Source organism: Conger conger, chromosome 14, assembly GCF_963514075.1.
Source record: "Conger conger chromosome 14, fConCon1.1, whole genome shotgun sequence".
NCBI lineage: Eukaryota > Metazoa > Chordata > Actinopteri > Anguilliformes > Congridae > Conger > Conger conger.
In genome coordinates this window covers 10,163,628-10,183,569 of record NC_083773.1, presented here as the reverse complement: position 1 = coordinate 10,183,569, position 19,942 = coordinate 10,163,628, and the positions used below count along the sequence as shown (strand labels likewise).

The 19,942-nt window shown below is 41.6% G+C and overlaps 1 protein-coding gene and 1 long non-coding RNA gene across 3 annotated transcripts in view; one reads left to right on the top strand and one right to left on the bottom strand.

Moving 5' to 3' along the window:
* Positions 1-19,942, top strand: part of phf2 (PHD finger protein 2) — a 47,693-nt gene that overhangs the window by 16,614 nt on the left and 11,137 nt on the right. For both annotated transcript variants that reach the window (XM_061219998.1, XM_061219997.1), the window contains exons 2-15: positions 2,238-2,323; positions 2,848-2,962; positions 3,318-3,478; positions 5,868-6,009; positions 6,349-6,535; positions 7,173-7,335; positions 8,398-8,485; positions 9,948-10,054; positions 13,229-13,320; positions 13,472-13,561; positions 15,055-15,405; positions 15,735-15,851; positions 17,325-17,443; positions 17,688-17,866. In XM_061219998.1, coding sequence (XP_061075982.1) covers positions 2,238-2,323; positions 2,848-2,962; positions 3,318-3,478; positions 5,868-6,009; positions 6,349-6,535; positions 7,173-7,335; positions 8,398-8,485; positions 9,948-10,054; positions 13,229-13,320; positions 13,472-13,561; positions 15,055-15,405; positions 15,735-15,851; positions 17,325-17,443; positions 17,688-17,866 — 1,997 coding nt within the window. The remainder of the gene's footprint in view (positions 1-2,237; positions 2,324-2,847; positions 2,963-3,317; positions 3,479-5,867; positions 6,010-6,348; positions 6,536-7,172; positions 7,336-8,397; positions 8,486-9,947; positions 10,055-13,228; positions 13,321-13,471; positions 13,562-15,054; positions 15,406-15,734; positions 15,852-17,324; positions 17,444-17,687; positions 17,867-19,942) is intronic.
* The window catches only part of LOC133110118 (uncharacterized), a 54,130-nt gene continuing 41,168 nt past the window's right edge, over positions 6,981-19,942 (bottom strand). The window contains exons 2-3 of the long non-coding RNA XR_009704815.1: positions 10,253-10,358; positions 6,981-7,521 (exon numbers count right to left, since the gene is read on the bottom strand). This is a non-coding gene — a long non-coding RNA (uncharacterized LOC133110118). The remainder of the gene's footprint in view (positions 7,522-10,252; positions 10,359-19,942) is intronic.

Here is a 19,942-nt window from a genome sequence, read left to right as displayed (position 1 = left end):
GTCATAAGTTGGCAGATGAAAACCAGGTTCAAGGTTGTGTTGTGCATACTCCTTCAGGAGGGTGTAGAACAAATTGTGAATAGTTTCACCTTCAGATGCTCTGTGACCCTCCTGTCAGAAGTTCTGCCCTGACTAGTAGATTTTGCAGGGAATGTTCCGTGTTATTCTGTAGATATTAATATATTAGTTCCGTTTGTTTACCCACATAATGTTGTAGGAAAGATATTTTTTACATCTGCTGTTTGTTTTGTAATGCCTAATCAATTAATTTTGTGATGTTGCTACACATTTCTCCCCCTTGGTGTTGTATTCCTCTGCTGTAATACACCATTATGAGGATGCCGTATATCTTTGATCATCATCTCTATTTCCAGACGTTTTCTTTGCAACTACACATTAATTGGCCCTTGTAGATTTTGTACAAGGGTTTTTATTTGCACATGTACAAAACAAGAATATGAAAATGAACAATATAGCCCAAGATAACCCAACCCTACCCACCCTCCCACACACCCTCGGTGGTGGTGACCCATGGAAGTGATAGAAATGTAAAGAGATAACATGGCAATAACAAATAGACTCAAACAAATTAATTCTAGTAATTAAGAGATCTCATACACTGCAGTGGGAAATGATTGAAAGTGTAGAAAAAATAGCAAGTGCTTGAAGTTTAACAAAAAACCAATTGAAATAAGGAGTAAAATACTTCGCTAATTTTGTGTCTGCTAAATTCTCTAAAGGCTTACGCTCTAAACTTGGTTGTAGTGTGCAGTACATTAAAAGCATTAGCCTACATCCACTGACTTAGACGATGATGGTGCTTGCTTGGATTGCTTTCACTGCCAGCTCTGATTTCAATGCTAAATGCTGTCAGGATAGTAAAAGATAAAATGCCCCTTCCAAAACCAACATGCCCTGAGAGCTGGGCTGACGATGTGATTGACAAGATGTCAGAGGGAGAAAAAACCTTGACTCAGCATTGGTTTGCAGTAGCTTGTATCATCCAGCCAAAGGTAGTTATGATGTTAAAGATTTTGCCATCCTACATTTTATTTTCAAGATTTCAGAACCTGCCCTAAATGATTGTTCTTCTGTCAGTCTTGTGTGTACAAAGGTACTGCTACATATGGTTACTTCAGTTAATAGGATTTTAAAAAAAGGCAAAAATACACATGTATTCTTTGTGGTTTCTGGAGTGTAAGTGAAAGTGTAAGTGGTCAGTAAAATCTGAGGTCACGTCAAGATGGGCCTGTTTTGAAACAACCTTTCGGTGAAATGAGCCAGGACAAAGATTGTGCTTGTGCCGCATTGAATGTCCGTGCTCCGGCTCACAGGGCTGGCATGAGCTGTGCGTGTGACGTAGCATTCTTCATCGCGAGAGAAGGCCGCGTCGCCTGGGTCCTGGAGACGCCAGTCTTTGTGTGAGCGTAAAATACAGGTGTAGTTGACTTAGCCCCCAGGCTATGATTTCACTGCGTTCCTCCCGCACCCTCACTTGGCATGATTCAGGATATGTTTTCATGGTGCATGAGTGGCAGTGAAGTTGCCCTAGAGAGAACCCTCTGGTGGAAACTCCTATCGTGTGCATTTACAAGCAGGAAGCTGTGGTCTCAGATGGTGGGAACATCCATCTCATATCCTCATAGGGTAATTCATGTCTCCTACACCTACAACGGATAATCTTCTAAACTCTATTTTTTCCCCAAACTGACAGGTTAGGGCTTGTCAAAAAAATACAGTGGAGAATTTCCTTGAGGCGTCAAAGGATATAAAAAAACGTTGTGTTCATGTAAAAGTGTGAACTTGCAAAAGCGTTATTGTACCGGTTGACTTTTCAGTCTAATTGAAACTCTGATGAAGTGGATGGTGTTGATGATATGGTTGTGTGCTGGTGAGGCTGTCGGATGAAAGGGAATCTTGGTTTGTGACTGTCTCCATGGGCAGGGAGACAGTGTAGCCGAGAAATGTATTCTCTGCATCATGTCAAGAAATGAGTTCAAATACCTTGTTTTTGTGCTGTCTGTATGACATTCAGGTATTGTCGGACACACTTCAGTGAGCTTGAGCGAATAATTTAATTCCTGAAAATGAAAGAAAAAAAAAATTTTTTAAAGCGGTTTGGATAGTAAAAAGGCTGTATATATAAACATGAGTCATTCAGAATGAGTAAGGTGCTATTTGTACAGACTTAGATTGAGTGACAGCAGCTGACGAGACTGGTCATGTTTATGTTTCAGCTGTGTCGATGTGGATGAAGATGAGGCTCCAGATATTGACATCTATCACTGTCCCAACTGTGAGAAGACCCATGGCAAGTCTACATGTAAGTTCTGCACAGTAATTAAAGTTAATTCTGTGGTATTAGTTCCAGTAATTATTTAATAATAATGATAACAATAAAGAAAATTATTTTATTGAAGCTTCAAGATATGTTGATGTACTTAATACTTGGTTCATATATTTAATGCTAAAACCACTTGTCATTTTTTTTTTAAAGTACTAAAATTGGTATTAAAATAATCATGTTTATGTCGGCAGAATGAATGTACATATTACATATGGCGGCAATGTAACTCTTTTTAAAGCTCGCTATTATTTGTTCACTGTATGTTCTCAGCTTTGCTGAGGGCTGACACAGTTAGGCCTGGTAATTAGTTCTTGAGTCAGGCTTTATCGTAACTGTGTGCTCTGTGCTTTCTGAAAATTTGAATACATTAACGGCTCATTTGCCAGCCAATTTAGCTGTAGAAATGGAACTGTAGTTATCAATGAGGCCGCGCTCCCCGTCGAGTCTGAATGCAGGCCTTACTCGCACAGCGCTGTGCTAATGTGTTTGTGTCACGTCAGTGAAAAAGAAAAAGAACTGGAACAAGCATGACACGGGGCAGAGCACGGACGTCAAGCCTGTCCAGAACGGCAGCCAGGTGTTCATCAAGGAGCTTCGAAGTCGGACGTTCCCCAGGTAGGCCACTCCACGACCTTTGACTTACTGCTTGTCCTTCTGTGACATGAAAGTGCAATTGCGTGCGCACATTTTTATTGTTCTAAAGTGCAACCGGCTGTTGTTATTGGAGACGTGGATGTCCCGGACAATTGCGATGTGGCATATCCGCAGAAAGTTTCTTTATCGTTTTGCAGTTCCGAAATGTGTCGCTAGGCGGTGCTCTCTGACAAGTTTTTGATAACTGGTTCCATAACAATGGACAAAGAAACGCACTGCACGGGGAACTAATGGTGGTGATCAAACGTTAATAGTACGCAGTGGTGGCATATGAGATGAGGCCTTGTGTATATGAGAGCGCTGCTCCTCTCTGCAGTTCTGAGGATGTTGTGGTGAAGCTGAACGGGAGTCAGCTGACCTTGGAGCACCTGGAGGAGCTGGGGTTCACAGAGCCCATCCTGGTCATGAAGAAAGATGGCCTGGGAATGGCAATGCCAGCTCCAACATTCTACGTTAGTGACGTAGAGAACTATGTCGGTAAGCACTAGTTATTTATTGTATAATTAGGTACTCGTCATGTCTTAAGGGAATATTTACTCTCATAAGCCACTTTACTTAAATTACTTAGCATGCCATGAAGAATCAAAGTATTATGCTCATGTTGTACTCCATCCATCCATCCATTATCTGAACCCGCTTATCCTGATCAGGGTCGCAGGGGGGCTGGAGCCTATCCCAGCATACATTGGGCGAAAGGCAGGAATACACCCTGGACAGGTCGCCAGTCCATCGCAGGGCACACACACACCATTCACTCACACACACACTCATACCTACGGGCAATTTAGACTCTCCAATCAGCCTAACGTGCATGTCTTTGGACTGTGGGAGGAAACCGGAGTACCCGGAGGAAACCCACGCAGACACGGGGAGAACATGCAAACTCCGCACAGAGAGGCCCCGGCCGACGGGGATTCGAACCCAGGACCTCCTTGCTGTGAGGCGGCAGTGCTACCCACTGCACCATCCGTGCCGCCCATGTTGTACTTGTCATGCTATATATTATATTATATTTCTTTATATCTGGGCAGCCTGTAGCATGTAGCCACAATAAGATCCGCACAGCCGTTGGCCCCTTGAGCAAGGCCCTTAACCCTTCACTAAATGCCATTCATGTAATGTAATGTATTTGAATACAAATGGTTTCTTTTAATGACCAGGTGTCCACTATTTTTACATCTCTTTATGCAGTCATTCGCAATATTTATTCTTTATGGCTTGCATAGCAATTTCAGACATACTCTGGTTTAAGAGGGTAAATATTCCCTCTATACATGACAAATACCTATTTTTGGGAAGTTTTAGATCTTAACACCTTGTTAAAATACTGGGATTGCGATTGTGGTCGGAGTAGATACCAGCATACACAGTGCCCCCACCCAAGTTTGAGAACCACGACTCTTAAGCATCTACAATAAGAGATGTCCCCTGACTCATTGAGGTTTATTTTAAACAGGGAGGAGGCATAATTTCATTCAAAGGGCTTTGTCTGTCAGCACAGACAATAGCATGGAAATGTTTGTGAATTTACGCCCCCTCCAGGTCATGCCTGTATGTTTTTCTCTGTTTGAACAACAGCGGTCCAGGAAGTAAGCACAAGCTAGTTTGTTCTTAGCAGCCGCTGCATGAGTTACAGCTGTGCATGGTCTGACTGCTGTATATGCAGAAGGCCTCATTGTTGACCTTCCATAATAAGATGCACCTAACAAACTGTTCACTTCACTTCTGTTTGTGAAAATGTACGTTCCGCATGGTAACTGAATACACACTGGCCTGGAAAATTAAATAATTTTCACGTCTTCATTTATTTCAGAATTTCCTTGTAACTGTAGTTCTGGTCACATTGTCAGTATGTTAGCAAATAATTTGCTAAATACATAACTGAGAGTCTCAGGAACTAAAAGTATGCTAACCTAAATTAGTATAGCAACTACTGTGCTGTAGTATTGATTCCTGTGCGCACAGATATGTTTCTGCAGTATGTCAGCATGTTTTAATTTTATAGTGAGTATTTAACAGTCTAACCAGGTGAATGTGACCATTTATCTGGCTGTTGTTAACTGTGAGAGTCAGTGAAGACTTGCTCTAAATGTGGCAGCCATGGCTGACAAGCACAGCTTTTATCTGTACTTTGGGACTTCTATATGCATCTTCTTACAGCTGGTTGAAATGTTTACCATGTCCAACCATGTATAGACATTTTGATAAAAAAACATTTCTGTGTAATATATCATGTGCATACATTTTATATTCTATGGGCAACCAAAGGTACAGTAGTACTCTTCATACTCATCATGGTTAATGGTTCAAAATTGTATTATTATGCCTTGAGATTCAAAGTGATGACATAGAAAAATGTCTTCAAATATAATCATACTTTTCCATTCTTTGGCTCAGTACAGTCTTTGAGTAATGTGTAATGTACTGCATTAGGGCAGGTAGCTTAGAGGTAGAGAGGTCCACTGACCAGATGGGTATATTCCAGTTGTGGGCTAGCAACTGGCAGGTTGCCACTTTCCATCTACACTACCACGGTGCTCTTAAGCAAGGCACTGAACCCATACCTGCTCCAGCAGTGCTGCACTGTGGAGGGATATGGCAATAATCTTACAATATTCTTAAACTATTACTGTAATGCTGCAATCTCACATGGGTCTGTATTCACGTCAGAAGAGGGCAATGTTGTTCACTGTCTGAAACACTGTCCGAGTGCATCAGCTGTGCTAACAGACTTCTGACAGCACTGTTCTAAGATGCATGTTAGGGATATCAAGATATTAAACTAATATGAGTCATAGTAACATGAGTTCTGACAAAAAAATGTTTTCTCCTTTTGGTCGATATTTACTATTGTTTCCATTTTTAGGTCCAGATGTCGTTGTAGATGTTATCGATGTTACCAAACAGACTGAAAGCAAGATGAAGCTCAAGGAGTTTGTTGATTATTACTACAGCACAAACAGGAAGCGTGTATTAAATGTGATCAACTTGGAATTTTCTGATGCAAGGTAATACATCATACCATCAGTTTTACATTAACTATTTTATAGTGTATGTAGAAGTAGTTATAGCAATGATGATATTTCCAAACAACCTCCTAAGTCCACATTCTGGCCTCAGAAACTTAACATACAGTTATAAATTAAAATGATATATTTTACAGATTGCACATCATGAAAGACTGTATAATACTGTAAATGTAAATCGAGTTTTGGTTGCTCTTTATATGGATCCCTGGCCTCCCGGTAAAGAATAAAGACTCAGTTGAATACTGTACTGCTGTGGGAGGTTTATTCCTGGTGGGGGTACGGGACAGGCTGACGTGCTGTGTCTGCTCTCCCCTGAAGAATGGCGAGCATAGTGGAGAGTCCCCAGATCGTGCGGAAGCTCTCCTGGGTGGAGAACTACTGGCCGGACGACGCCCTGCTGGGGAAGCCCAAAGTGACCAAGTACTGTCTGATCTGCGTGAAGGACAGCTACACGGACTTCCACATCGAGTGCGGAGGGGCCTCCGTCTGGTACCACGTCCTGAAGGTCAGGCCTCTTCACCGCCTGCCATTGGCTGCTCATGAGACGCAGCGGTCCTCACTACTGGTCCCGCAGAGCCTCAGGGTGTGCTGGCTTTTGTTGTTACTCAGCACTTAATGGATCAATTAAAGCAGTTAATTACACTGTTTACTCACCTCGCCTGGTTTCTCGGGTCTGAATTGGTTGCTGATATTATGGTGAAAACAAAAACCAGCACACCCTGCGGCTCTCCAATGTCTGGGAAAGAGATATGGAAACTCATTCAACCCAGCCACAACCACAACAATGGACAGCACAGTAGATAGGCAGATAGGCTTTTTATTGTACTCAATGAATTATACTCTTGCAATAATATGCAATATCTGGGTTTTCAATGTTTGTGTGAAAATTACATTTTGTATTTAGTTGCATGAAACCATGTTTTAAGGGGGAAAAAAGACTGAATGTTCTGTTTGAGAATTTTTGCTGAATTAAAAAAAAACATTTGATCCCCCAAAAAAGTGGCGTGAAACCTATCGATTTTCCCTATGAGGATGTGAAAGCACTGCTGACCTATAGTGTAAATGTTTATTTGGGGCGGAAAGAGGAACAAATGTACAGCCAGAAATGGCACACTTGTGTAATTATGACGTGCTCATTTCAGGGAGAGAAGATCTTCTTCTTAATCAAGCCCACGTCTGCCAACCTAGCCCTGTACGAGCGCTGGAGGTCCTCGTCCAATCACAGCGAGATGTTCTTCGCCGACCAGGTGGACAAGTGTTACAAGTGCACCCTGAAACAGGGGCAAACTCTGCTGATTCCTTCAGGTGAGCCTTCACAGTAAGGTAGCACATCAGCACACATCTAAAACTCCATCCTTTTCTCATTTCCTTTCAGTCTGCTGTGTGAACCGTTCCGCTGATTAGTAACTTGAGTTAAATACTTTTGTGGTGAAATGCTAAAATCAGACAGCTGTCCAGGACAGGGTTTGAGATTCCTGATGTCCTTTGTGCCTTAAAAAAAAGAGAAAACATTGAAAGGATTGAGAATGATTTTTTTTTAACGATGGCTGTCATCAAGAAAAGCATAGTGTCATACTGAAAATGAGTCATACAAGTGTTTGTTTTGGCAGTAACTTTTCTCGTTTCTGAATTGAGAGCCGTGTGGTTTTGTGGCACGGTATATCAGGTCTTCAGAAACTGTGACATTTGCATGTCTGACTGCCCGTGCCGTGATAGCCTTTCTGGCACATCTGTTAATGAGTACATATGTACAGTATGCATGTCAGACCTGCAACAGTGTTCCAATGGACGATTTAAAATACCACAATAACCAAAAAGCTTTTCGTGAATAAAACCAGGCATTTCACAACCGCTCTTCAGAAACCTGGCATAAATTGAAAAATCCTTCCATCTTCTAGAAGAGAAAAAACACAAGGCAACCTCAATTTGTCACTTTTCATCTAGTGATGGATGAGTCAAACTCATAGCCTTTAAATAAATTGCATCTACATTGAGGTGATGACACATGCTATAATCACCAATGGAGCACCAACCAAATTCCAATCACAGGTAGCATTGCATGTAAAGATTAAACATTATTGAACCCCTGGGGTAATTTTTCATGCATTTAACCCATCCTAGTTACTTAAGGGCAGTCCACAGCCACAGGACCAACTCCAGTTCTGAGGCCAGTGTCTTGGTCAAGGGCAATGGCAGTACACCTGCCCTGCATGTCTTTTAGTGTGGGAGGAAACCGGAGTGCTCAGCGGTCTTCCCCCAGAAACCCACACAAACACGGGGAGAGCATGCAAACTCCGCGCAGGGAGGATCTCACCATCTCCTTACTGGCCCATTGTGTTGAGACCTCTGCCATCTTATCTCTCTCAGGGTGGATAAATGCAATACTGACCCCAGTGGACTGTCTGGCTTTCTCTGGCCACTTTATACACAACTTGAGTGTGGAGATGCAGATGAGGTGAGTTCTGTCCATTTGTACATGGATTACATTAATCAAGGATACATAAAAAATAAATTAGGACTAGTTTACTGTAAATGAAGTTGTTGTGCAATGTGAAGGAGTGGCCCAACTGTTTTGAATATCACAATACATTTCTGTGTGTTTGTGGGACTTATTTATACATTGTATCGTATAGAACCAAAATTGGGGTCGTCTATCTGCCCAGTAGACTGCTGATGCACTATATTTAAAAGATATTTTCAGTTTTGTGCTGCATAGGCTAATGTACTATGCTGAGTGCAAGTTGCAGCCTTTCTGGTTAAAGCATTGACATGCTTAATAAAATCTTAATAAAATTTGTCTGCCAAATATAACATCCCTATATTTTTATACTGGTTTAAAGCAAAAGAACCCCTAAGTCTGTGTCAATAATTTGAAAGTTTATATGCATTTTGTGTCAGTTCATACCTGTATAATACAGTACAGATTTATCTTGCATGGAGGGGTCCATTAATGGAATAGCTCACTGGAAGAAGTAAATCAAAATGTACTACACTGCATGAGTTGTGGCAACCTTTGTGTGTTTAAGCTGTGGTACATTTAAACATGAGGCTATACTTGCAACAAGTATAAGCAGAGTTGACCTTGTCCTGGCAGAGGTTCATGTAATGAAATAAAAAATGAATTAACGCTTTTATTTTTATCATGTTACCAGGATAGTATAAAGTCATCTTGAAGTAGCAACAGTCTATTTCCTCAAGGTTGGATATCTTCCTGCACTATGTGGTACGCTGAGCTGAGTTTAGCTTTAAATGGGTGACCTAAACAACAGGGTTAAGTATGAAAAGCAGCCAACCAGATGCAATCTGCAGCTGTCAATCATTTAATTAACACTAATTTCCAGTGATATAGCCCCTTACTTCTGGTCACTGTAATGAGATGTAGCAAGCAAAGTAGGCGTAGTCCATATTAAAATAAGGCACCAGATTAATCATCAACCTAGTCAAATTTGTATATCTCTTTAAAGAGTCTGTTTGAATTGGGCCTGCTGTCGCAAAAATGATTCACAGGGAAATAGGAAAAGATAGGAAGAATATGGGAAATAATGTAAAGTAAAAAAATTAAGTAAAATCGAAATGAAATGCTAAAATAACTGAAATGGTTAGAATGGCAGACATTGTAATAAGCCATAGTATAAGGCAGTGTGCCACATGTAGACTCAAATGAAACTGAAACGACGTCCAGAGCTCAAACCCTCACTCCAGGCTGAAAGATTGAAATGACCTGGACCACCGTGGTGAAAAGATAAGTAGGCTGCTCACCGCTGTTGTAAATATGTCTTTCCTAAGACTGCAAGCGTGTATCCTGCGTATCAGAAGTAACCGGCTGCATGTGATTGCACTGTGTTTTATAACGTGCTGTTTCAGCCAATGACGGCTGTAACTGGTTATTGACAGGCGCTGTTTCTTTTTTACCCTAGAGCGTATGAAGTGGAAAAACGTCTGAAAGTGGCCAGCCTCACTCCCTTTTCCAACTACGAGACGGCCTGCTGGTACGCAGGACGGCATCTGCTGGAGCGCTTCAAAAGTAAGCCCCGAACTCGCTCAGGAGTCTTTATTTCACGTTAAAAGTTAGCAACTCCCAATCTTTCCTTTGAGCAAGAAATTATGAGCGCATCGTTTGTGGAAGTATTTTTGCGGAAATCCTGATGTATAAACGGTCGACCTGTGGATCCGCCTCTCCCCATCTGCTGCGTCTGTAACTGTAACGTGGCATCGAACTCACATTTGGAGGAGCAAGGACAGCCCGTTTGCCTAATTCACGTCATGTCGATTTCCTCGTCTTCATTCGTTTTTCTTGCCACTTTTCTTGCCTCTCCCGATGGGTGGAGCTAGGAGTAGATAAAAGAGCAAGAAAAAGAAAAGAGATGAGAAAAATAATTGAAATGAGCCTCCGGTGTCACAGACGAGCATCAGAACGATCCATTCTGCGATCGATTGTTTATCAGTCAGAAATCACACTTAATCCCCTCCCTCGGACACCTCCCTCTGTCGACCCAACGCGCCGGACACACTGAGGACATAAATCACACCCCGAGGCGCTGTACACAAACTTAGATCTTTCCAGCATTAGGGCCCTTGTTCGTGGAATCAACAGATCCGTGATTTACATGCCATTGACTCCCCCCGCTCCCCCCCCCCCGCCCGACGTGTTTCCAATAAGAGAGAAAAAAGCAGAGGAAATGGGAAAGTAATGGGCTGGACTAGCGTCCTGGTCCTGGGCCGCGTTCGCGTGTTTCTGCTCGAGGTCTGCGCAGCAGATGAAGAGCTGGATCCTGGAATATTATTTCAGTCGTTAAATCGGAGCATCGCAAGTTCACAGATGATTAGCTTCAAAAGGCATGGCTGCGGCTGCAATCGCTCGCTCCATTACATTTCCGTGTTTAAAGCTGGCACGGCCGTTTGTGTTTATGTTCCCCCGTTTCTTTAATAAGCGCAATTTCTCCGGATTAGCCATTAAGCGCACGTCGCCAGCTTTGTTGGACCGCATTGCCTCACTGTAGCTTTAGATGATCGGGTTTGGGGTGGGGTTGGTGGGTTGGGGTGCGTGAGCAGGGATCGTCTCTTGGTTCGACCTTCACCACGTGAGTTCAGGTTTGAGGGGTGGGGTGGCAGTTGGGGGGGTACGAGAGCGAGAATCGTCTCTTGGTTCGACCTTCACGATGTGAGTTCAGGTGTTGACCCTCTCCTTCACCCATTTCTGGGCCATTGCCTCCCTCAAGATAATATTTCTGCTTCCTGTTTGTCTTGATTTTATTAATCGAAATGCAGTATGGGATACATTTCCTGTCGCGGCTATGTGTCGAGTCCAATGTAAGAGGCATTGAGGCATGCTTCACACAAACGCATGAGACTGCTTTAAAAGCTGTTAAAGATTCCAGTCGGGTGTATAACCTGCTTCTAATTAATGGAGTGATCAGACATTACGCAGAAGGTCTTCAATTATTAAAAGCTTTGTGAGTTTCTTGAGATTTTTTGCTTTCAGAAATCAGGCTCCAGTGTTGTCTTCATTTCCACATCACTGGCAGGCTTTGTAATCTGAAAAATGTGCACATGTGGGGGCTAGTTAGCATTCGTTCCTGGGCTGTGTTTGAAAGCTCCAGACGCTGTTCAGGAAGGTTTCTCCAAGGTTATGTGTAATAATGCAGAGAATCAGCTTTTGCACAAGTTTCTAATGAGTAGACCGCTCTGAAGGAAAATCAGTGACCTTTCTGCTCGTGTCTTTGTCTCTCTGTCCATACAAAAATACTGAAAGGAGGTGGTTAGATATGGTGTGCATGAACCCATCTTTAACCTCTGACAAGAGACCCCATGTTGTAAACAAAACTTAAGAGAGAATAAAAATGTCCTATTCAACAATATGTATTGAAGCAAAGATTTAGACATCAGCACAATTCTCGCATTTTGATTTTAAGTATTCAATTTTACAAGTCATCTGTGCTACATCCCTTCAAAGTTTCTACTGTAATCCAAATTATGGAACATGAAATGAATGGTTGGCATCATTTGCTTCCAATATGACATATTAATGTTGGTGTGCAATGTGTCTAATGTGTGTTGTACAATACAGTAAACTGACAAAAATGAAATATAGTGAAACTCTTGCTGAATTTACTACTGTACAACACATGTTCCAGCAAAATGAAGCATTCCCATATGTGTACTGCTCGTGGTGGAAATATAGAAAATATGTGGTATGTCAACAGGTAAGGACACAAGATGCCCTTGTATCCTTACCTGTTGACATACCTGTTAAATTGAATAAACTAAATAACCTGAAGCACATAACCTGCCATTTCAGCAACAGTGGTCACATTCTCAGAATACCGCAATACATCACGGGGTTCACTAAATAATGTTAAAAATAGCATCATTTGGAGTATTGAACGACCAGTAATTTTCCACTGAGTAGTAGATGATTGGATTGCAGTTTCCTACAGGTGTGGGGTAACTGTAGAGTATTGCCTCCACACATTGCATTCACCCATAGATAATATTTCAGCAGTGAGCTCATATTTTCCCTTACTGTACTGTATGTACATGTCAAAGCGTGACACACATTTCCTTACCCCAGAGTTACAGGCCACTAGAGCAGATTCACGCATGTTTTACACAAATGTGGGAAGCAAAAGTGCTTGAGCCAGTGTGAAACACACAAGCTTGGCAACTGATAAAATTTGCTGCTCAAATGCTGAACTGCTGACATCATTTCAGAAATACATAAAGAGAATCTTGGGATTATGTAAGAACAAATGTTCCTTCGTTCAACGTTAGTAGAATGGTGTTTGTTTTGTGTAAATTAGCATTGGTTGGATGAATGGTTAATGAAATAACCAGGGATCTTGGAGTGCAAATGTTGTAATTTCAAGCCTAATTGCACCTTTTGTGTGGAATAAAATCTTTATCCCACTCACAGTTGGTGGCTGTACTTGTATAGCAGTAGCATAGTTGGGTTGTGTAACTGATGGACGCATCAGTTTAATGCTCAGCGGTTGTCTGTGTCAGACTAGTATATACATTCAGTGCTAGGAAACAAATTGAAATGCAAGATGTTTTTCACCCACCCGACTGCTGGGGTTATGTCCGTCATGCCCCGTCTACCCCATAACATGCCATCCGGACCGTCAGTTGGAGCCCTGCTGGATTTTTGGCTGAAGTCTACTGTGAGGTTGTCCTGTGATTGATGCAAATGTCTCTGCAGGTTTACACAAGTCCAATAAGCAGCCAGCTCCGTACCTGATACACGGGGCCAAAATTATTAATGGAGCTTTCCGATCATGGACTAAAAAACAGGTAACCGCCCTGCCTTTGTGCAATAACATACAGAGTTTCAAGAATATTTAAGAGGATTTAGAAGGCCCGGCGAAGACGCCTGGGGAATTGTTGCTGCATTATTATTCAGTCTGACTTCATGTATTATATTTTGATAATGTTTCCACAACAGGCTCTTCTTGAACACGAGGACGAACTTCCAGAGAATATGAAACCAGCACAGCTAATTAAAGACCTTGCCAAAGAAATCCGGATTTCAGAGGTGAGGCTGGGGTCCTTCGTCAGGATCTAAGGGGCACAAATATTCTCTTGCTCACAAACTTATTCCATGAGTGAGTTAGAGTGGGTCTAAAGATGAAATTCTGAGCGCCACTATCCACTCGGGGCCTGATGCGATGAAATGCATGCCTGGGTGCTGACTGCATGCTTACAGCCAGTTCAGATCTAAACTTTCAGATTGAAATAGTTATTTTCTGCTGCAGAAGCGTATGTATAATTTAATAATGGTCATTAACAGCTGAGCAGACGTAAGTTCCCCAGCTTCTTTTGCTGAGTTGTTAACATGTACTTTGGGGGAATTTGTGTTTTTCCTTTTGTGTGGTTACATTGAAGAGGGCAGTTCTGAAACCTTCTCATTCTGATGAGTCTCATTACCACACTTTTCCTCTGAGGAAGAGTTGCACAACAGTTCAAATCAGTGATATTGGATACAAATGTCCTCCCTCCCCCCTCTCTCCCTGTGTTGAAATAACACACGTGTTAATTTCGTACTAAATGTTTCGTATTATTTGGAAGTTCAAACTCCCTCGGGTCCCCAAGCTTTTGAAAGCTAAAGCCTCTCGTTTGGGGCTATTGTTGTTTTGTAAGCCCTCTGTGGTAATGCTCTTGTGAATGTTTTCAAGATAAGTTAACTTTATTGTCATTCTACAATATGTAGAACATATAGGGGAATGAAATTGCATTTCTCCATTCTAAATTCTTGGTTGAGCTGAGTTCTCAACCAAAGGTTTTGTTTTCATAGCCAGTATGCATAACAATGCATGATTTAAAAGTATCGTGAGCATCATTGGTTTCCATTTCAACGATAATGGTGAAACACATTTCTTCAGTATTTGCATATCATTATCTTGCTAGCGAGATTGCATGTTCTCCAGAATATCCCGTCAGCCAGTCAGCAAGGTAGATTGTAAACTACTTTTAAAAGCCTAACTATAATTAACACTGTTATTGCCATTTTTCCATGGCAATAGCCTAGTGAACTCACTTTGTTGGTGTTTATGACTAACCTAATAAACCAACATAGCTGGCAACTTAGCTGTAAGTTTTTTGTTTATGTATGCCGACCTAGGTGGTCTATTTTTGGCCGCCCTTAGTTTACTGTGTCTCACACATTGAGAGCTTGCCATGTTGGACAATCAGTAAGACTCGCTGCTGCTAGCCTACCGACTGCATGCTATAATGTTGCTTAACATAACGGTCATGTTCATTTAGAAATTTAGATTAGCCTCATTCATGTTAGCATTGTGTTTCCCCATGTTAAGTCTATGTATGATTAATTGTTGAATAATTATGAGTTCTCAAATTCAAATGTACTAAGATGTACAGTCATGTATGTATATTTATTAATTTCCGACAGAATCCGTTGGTTTTAAATTGAGTTATTTTTGTCTGTTGGTGTGGGGTTATGAGCTCAATTTTGTCAGGGGGCAACATTGTTGAGGGAGTTAATGTGAGGGAGGGGCTGCTCTCTTGCAGAACGCCACAAAAGCCATCAAGGCTGAGCCCAGCAGCAAGCCACCGGCCGAGGACCCCCCGCCACCCCCGCCACCCCCCCCTCCGGAGCCAGAGGAGCCTGTGTCCCCCGCCCACGTCCCCACCCCCCCCAGAGAAAAAACATCCCGGAAGAAGACCCCCAAACCCCCCAAACCGCCCAAACCACCCAAACCCCCAAAACTCCCAAAGACCCCCAAAGTGAAGGATGGAGGGAAGAAGAAAGGCAAGAAAGCGAAAGAGGGCGGAGTCGTGCCCAAGGCCTCCAGCCTGGCCGCTCTGGAGTCCCATGCAAAGGACATCCTGACCAAGATGGACCAGCCCAAGAAAGGGAAGGTGTGTGGAGCCTTGTGCTTTTCTGTCATATACTGCACGTATAGTCCTCCTGACAACTAGGGCCAGTTTCACAGACACAGATTAAGCTTAGTCCTTGATTGAATTGAGTTTTCTATGGAGAATCTCCATTCAGATTTTTATTTAGTTTAGGACTAGGTTTAGTCAGTGTCTGTGAAATTGTTCCATTATTCAGGAAAAAATTATATTTTACAGATCGTCTTAAAACACATAGTTAATGCTTGCAAATGTTACAAAAGTTTGAGGATTGATAATATATCAGAATGTAACAATGTATATAAGCATAAACAATGTCTCTTTTCAATAAACAGGCCGCCAAGAATGTTTTAAGTATGTCAGAGAAAGAGATAAGCAAGCAAAATGATGTTGACAAGTTTGAAATCCGAGAACAGAACAAGAACAAAACGGAGGCAAAATGGAAGTACAAGGTGAGAAAAGCAACAGGAGGAATGCAAATGGATTCCCAGTGCAAATGGATTATTGTTTCATTTGCAGACTGAGGCTGGATAGTCTTTGAAAGCTGATGCGTATTATAGAAAGAAAAGTTTAAAAAAATGACTTGTGGTTAAAACATTTAAAATGTTCATACCTAATATACTTTAACGCTTGTGAAAAGTGAATTTCACGTTCCAAATCAAAGTCATTCAAATCAAAGATAACTGTTTGGCTCTGTCACAGGGTTCCACTTAATTTCTCATTGTTGCTTCTCAAAGTACCAGTATGTGCCCCAAATTACTAATGGATGAATGTCACATTAAAGTGGCAGTTCACCCAAAAATTTAAGTATGTTTCCACTTACCCCAAGTACTATCTATCCACCCAGATAGTTTTACTGAGAAGTTCTCTAGTTCACTTGTTTAGATGCAGTTCACCGTGATATAATGGACCTCTAGGTTTCTGCCAAAGCACACCTGTATTCTACATGTTCTTAAATGTCTTCTTCAAAGTCCAATATTGCGAGCTAAAGGAGTTCCTTGATTTTCTTGGGACAATTTTGCTAATGATAGTTCACAGCTGGCTAATGTATTTGTAATGTATTTGACACGCAAGCCAAGCATATATGTATATTGCATTTCAAAAAATAGTTCGCGAAAAGAAATCTAGAAAATTCATCACATCTCAGCAAAACTATCTGGATGGTAGTAAGCTAGGTAAGTGGAATGTACTTTAATTTTATTTTTGAGTGAACTGCCCCTTTAACGGCATTCTAGCAAAGTATGTACATATGCTTTCACATTTCGTGAAAAAAGGTTGTTGTGTCATTATTGCCAAATAACATGGAATGGCTTTTGTAGGAAAGCTTCATTTTGGAGAACGGAAGACATTAGAAGGATTTAGTTTCATGGAAAATTATATGCTAAACAGTTCTGGAATGTTTGTAGTGACTCCAAGTATCTTGATCCAAGTGCTCCTTAGCAGATCCTCAAATGTTTGCAGATGGTGTAAAATCTAGTCAAACATTCAGAGGTCAGCAGAGACCAGATCTTTATGGTGTTTCACTGTGGATCACACTTCAGAATGGTGAAGGTTTACAGTCTGCATTTTTACATGGAATTGTTTCTTCATTCATTGGTAAGAGAGAAGTAAACAGAAGTATGCACAAGTCAAGACAAATGTACAGTTTGCATAGGGGTGTCCATGAATTGTGATGTTAAATTATGTTTGTTTCTCATTTTATTGCTGTGTTCATCTCCATTTCTTGATCATTCTTACTGTAAGCTCCTGAACAGAAAGTACATTCTGTTTTTCCCTGGCGAGTGAAATGTTCCACAATACAGCAATATAGTAAATTAGACAGGGATTATGTAGCATTAGAAGCAATTCAGCCTACAAGCTTTTGTCAAAATAGCATTTATATTTGGTTACAACAAATAGCATCTTCTTTTTTCTTTTTTCTACAGAACAGTAAACCAGATTCCTTGCTAAAAATGGAAGAAGAACACAAATTTGAGAAGACGCCGCTATCAGGAAATAAAGACAACAAATTTGCTTTTTCATTTACTAATAAAAAACTGCTGAGGTATGGATATGTACAGTCCTGTAATATTCAGTAAATGTAAGATTAGACTGGAAAGTACACTTGATTCTGTAAAAGTGGTCATAAGCCATGATTGAAAGCAGGTGCACATCTGTATTCGTGCTATAGGTGAACCTAGGCTTCAGGAAGGTTCTTGAGATAATTGCGATGACTTACTGCTATAAGCTCATTTAATTTGACCGACGGTCCACGCTGAGTGCTTATTTAAGCACGCTTCTCCCCACAGCTCGAAAGGCCTCAAACCCCAGACCAACTCTGGCATCTTCGGATCGTTACAAAACTTGAAGGAGGACAAAGCCAAACCGGTGAGGGATGAGTACGAGTACGTATCGGACGAGGGAGAGCTGAAGATCGACGAGTTCCCCATCAGGAGGAAAAAGAACACGACGAAAAGGGACCTGCCCTGTGAGTGTGTGCTAATGGCTACTAGTGGAGCTCAGTTTAAGCTCATCTCCATTTTTTACAATAATGCCATTTGGCAGACACTCTTATCCAGAGCAACGTACAGTTGATTAGACTAAGCAGGAGACAATCCTCCCCTGGAGCAATGCAGGGTTAAGGGCCTTGCTCAAGGGTCCAACAGCTGTGCGGATCTTATTGTGGCTACACCGGGGATCGAACCACCGACCTTGCGGGTCCCAGTCATGTACCTTAACCACTACGCTACAGGCTGCCTGTTTGTCCCCAGTTTGGAATGCCTGATGAAATATAGACATATGTATGTACTGTATATATCGGTTCATTGTCGCTGCCTCCATCATCCATTGTGGAGGGTGCAGACAGGCACGTGCTCATCATACTGCAGTTCACAAGGCAGGACTACACAGATACTGCAGTTGCCAAGTCAGGACTTGTGATTTTCTGCTTTGGTAATTTTGGGTATTTCACACATTTGATGGAAAACTATCTGTTCAAAGCAAGATCACACATCATATGTGACCTGCTCTATCAAAATCAGTCCCATTGACCCCAAAATGTTATTTTAATGTTGAGTGCCACCAAACCATGTTTTTCAGAAAAACGGCTTCACAGTGTCATCACAAGATGGTAGTTACGTGAGCCTGGGAGACTGTTGACGCTGGCTAACAAAAATCTGTACATCTTATGTATAACCCCTTCATTTGGCATTTGGCAGACGCTCTTATCCAGAGCGATGTACAGTTGATTAGACTAAGCAGGAGACAATCCTCCCCTGGAGCAATGCAGGGTTAAGGGCCTTGCTCAAGGGCCCAACGGCTGTGTGGATGTTATTTTGGCTACACCGGGATTAGAACCACCGACCTTGCGTGTCCCAGTCATTTACCTTAACCACTACGCTACAGGCCGCCCTTCAAAATGATATTTTTACATTTACTCAGGACATTAAGAGATACAGACCATGAATGCAAATGCATTAACATATAGGCATGAATGCAGCTGATTGAATGCAGCTGGTTGTTTGTGACTGGTGAACGGTGACAGGCTGGCTAGCCTCCAAACAATCCAGTGTTACTTTCACTCTGACATCTTGCATTTTAAAGCTTAAAAACTATTTTCACTCTGCATTTGGCATCGAGACATGCAGATTATGAAAGGCATGATAATGTTCTACAAAAGGGAGGTGAAAGTCTAATACAGCCAAAAATATTTTTACATAAACATTGATGTCAAATTAGCCATGGCCCACTTACGATTGATTATGACAGAGCGGGTCACATATAATCTGCTTTTTAAAGGTTTGTTCAGATGTCATTAGGGATCCAGTAGTGCTGGAACCCTATTGTTTTTGTTCAGTTTTTTTTTATTTTTATCTCCAAATGGTCTGGTGAAAACTCTTGAAACTTGGTATGCATGTTAGTGATGTGTGAAATTGCGATCTAGTAGAATATGGCATCTATTGGCCTAGTGGTGGCGCTATAGAGCATGTTTTTAGTTTAGATCATTTTTAACCATTTGTCCCAGATACATGGCACTAAGACTGTTAGATTCCCCTGCTCACGCCAAACAAATAATATCTTCGGGCCGATAAAATGCAAACACTGGCTGAATGGCGAGCCAGTGAATTTGGCCCATCTGGGTCTATCCATTTAAACAACTGTAATTAATTCCTGACATTGCATTCAATCGAAAACCATGACTTTCTGAACCAGGCAAAACTTGAACGGACTGAATAGCTTGAAAAATTTGGCCACTATAAAATAATTGGTAATTTAGCATTGTTAGCCTGGAAAAACTTGTAAAACTTTAAAATCTTCTTCTCATGAAGCATAAGTCCAATCAATTCAGTCCAATTGGTACAGGAACACTTTTTCCAACTGCCCATCTATCTTGTGAAGGGAACGCTTTTAAGTTGAAAGATGGCGAAATGATTAAAATTAGCATGCAATGCTAAGTCTGAATTGCAAGACATGGCTGTGCCAGGGGGGCACTAGGGGGTGCTGTAGCTCCATAATTGGTTTAGCCTTCATTGGCCTTCTGCTAGCATTGCACTGTGTGCTTGGA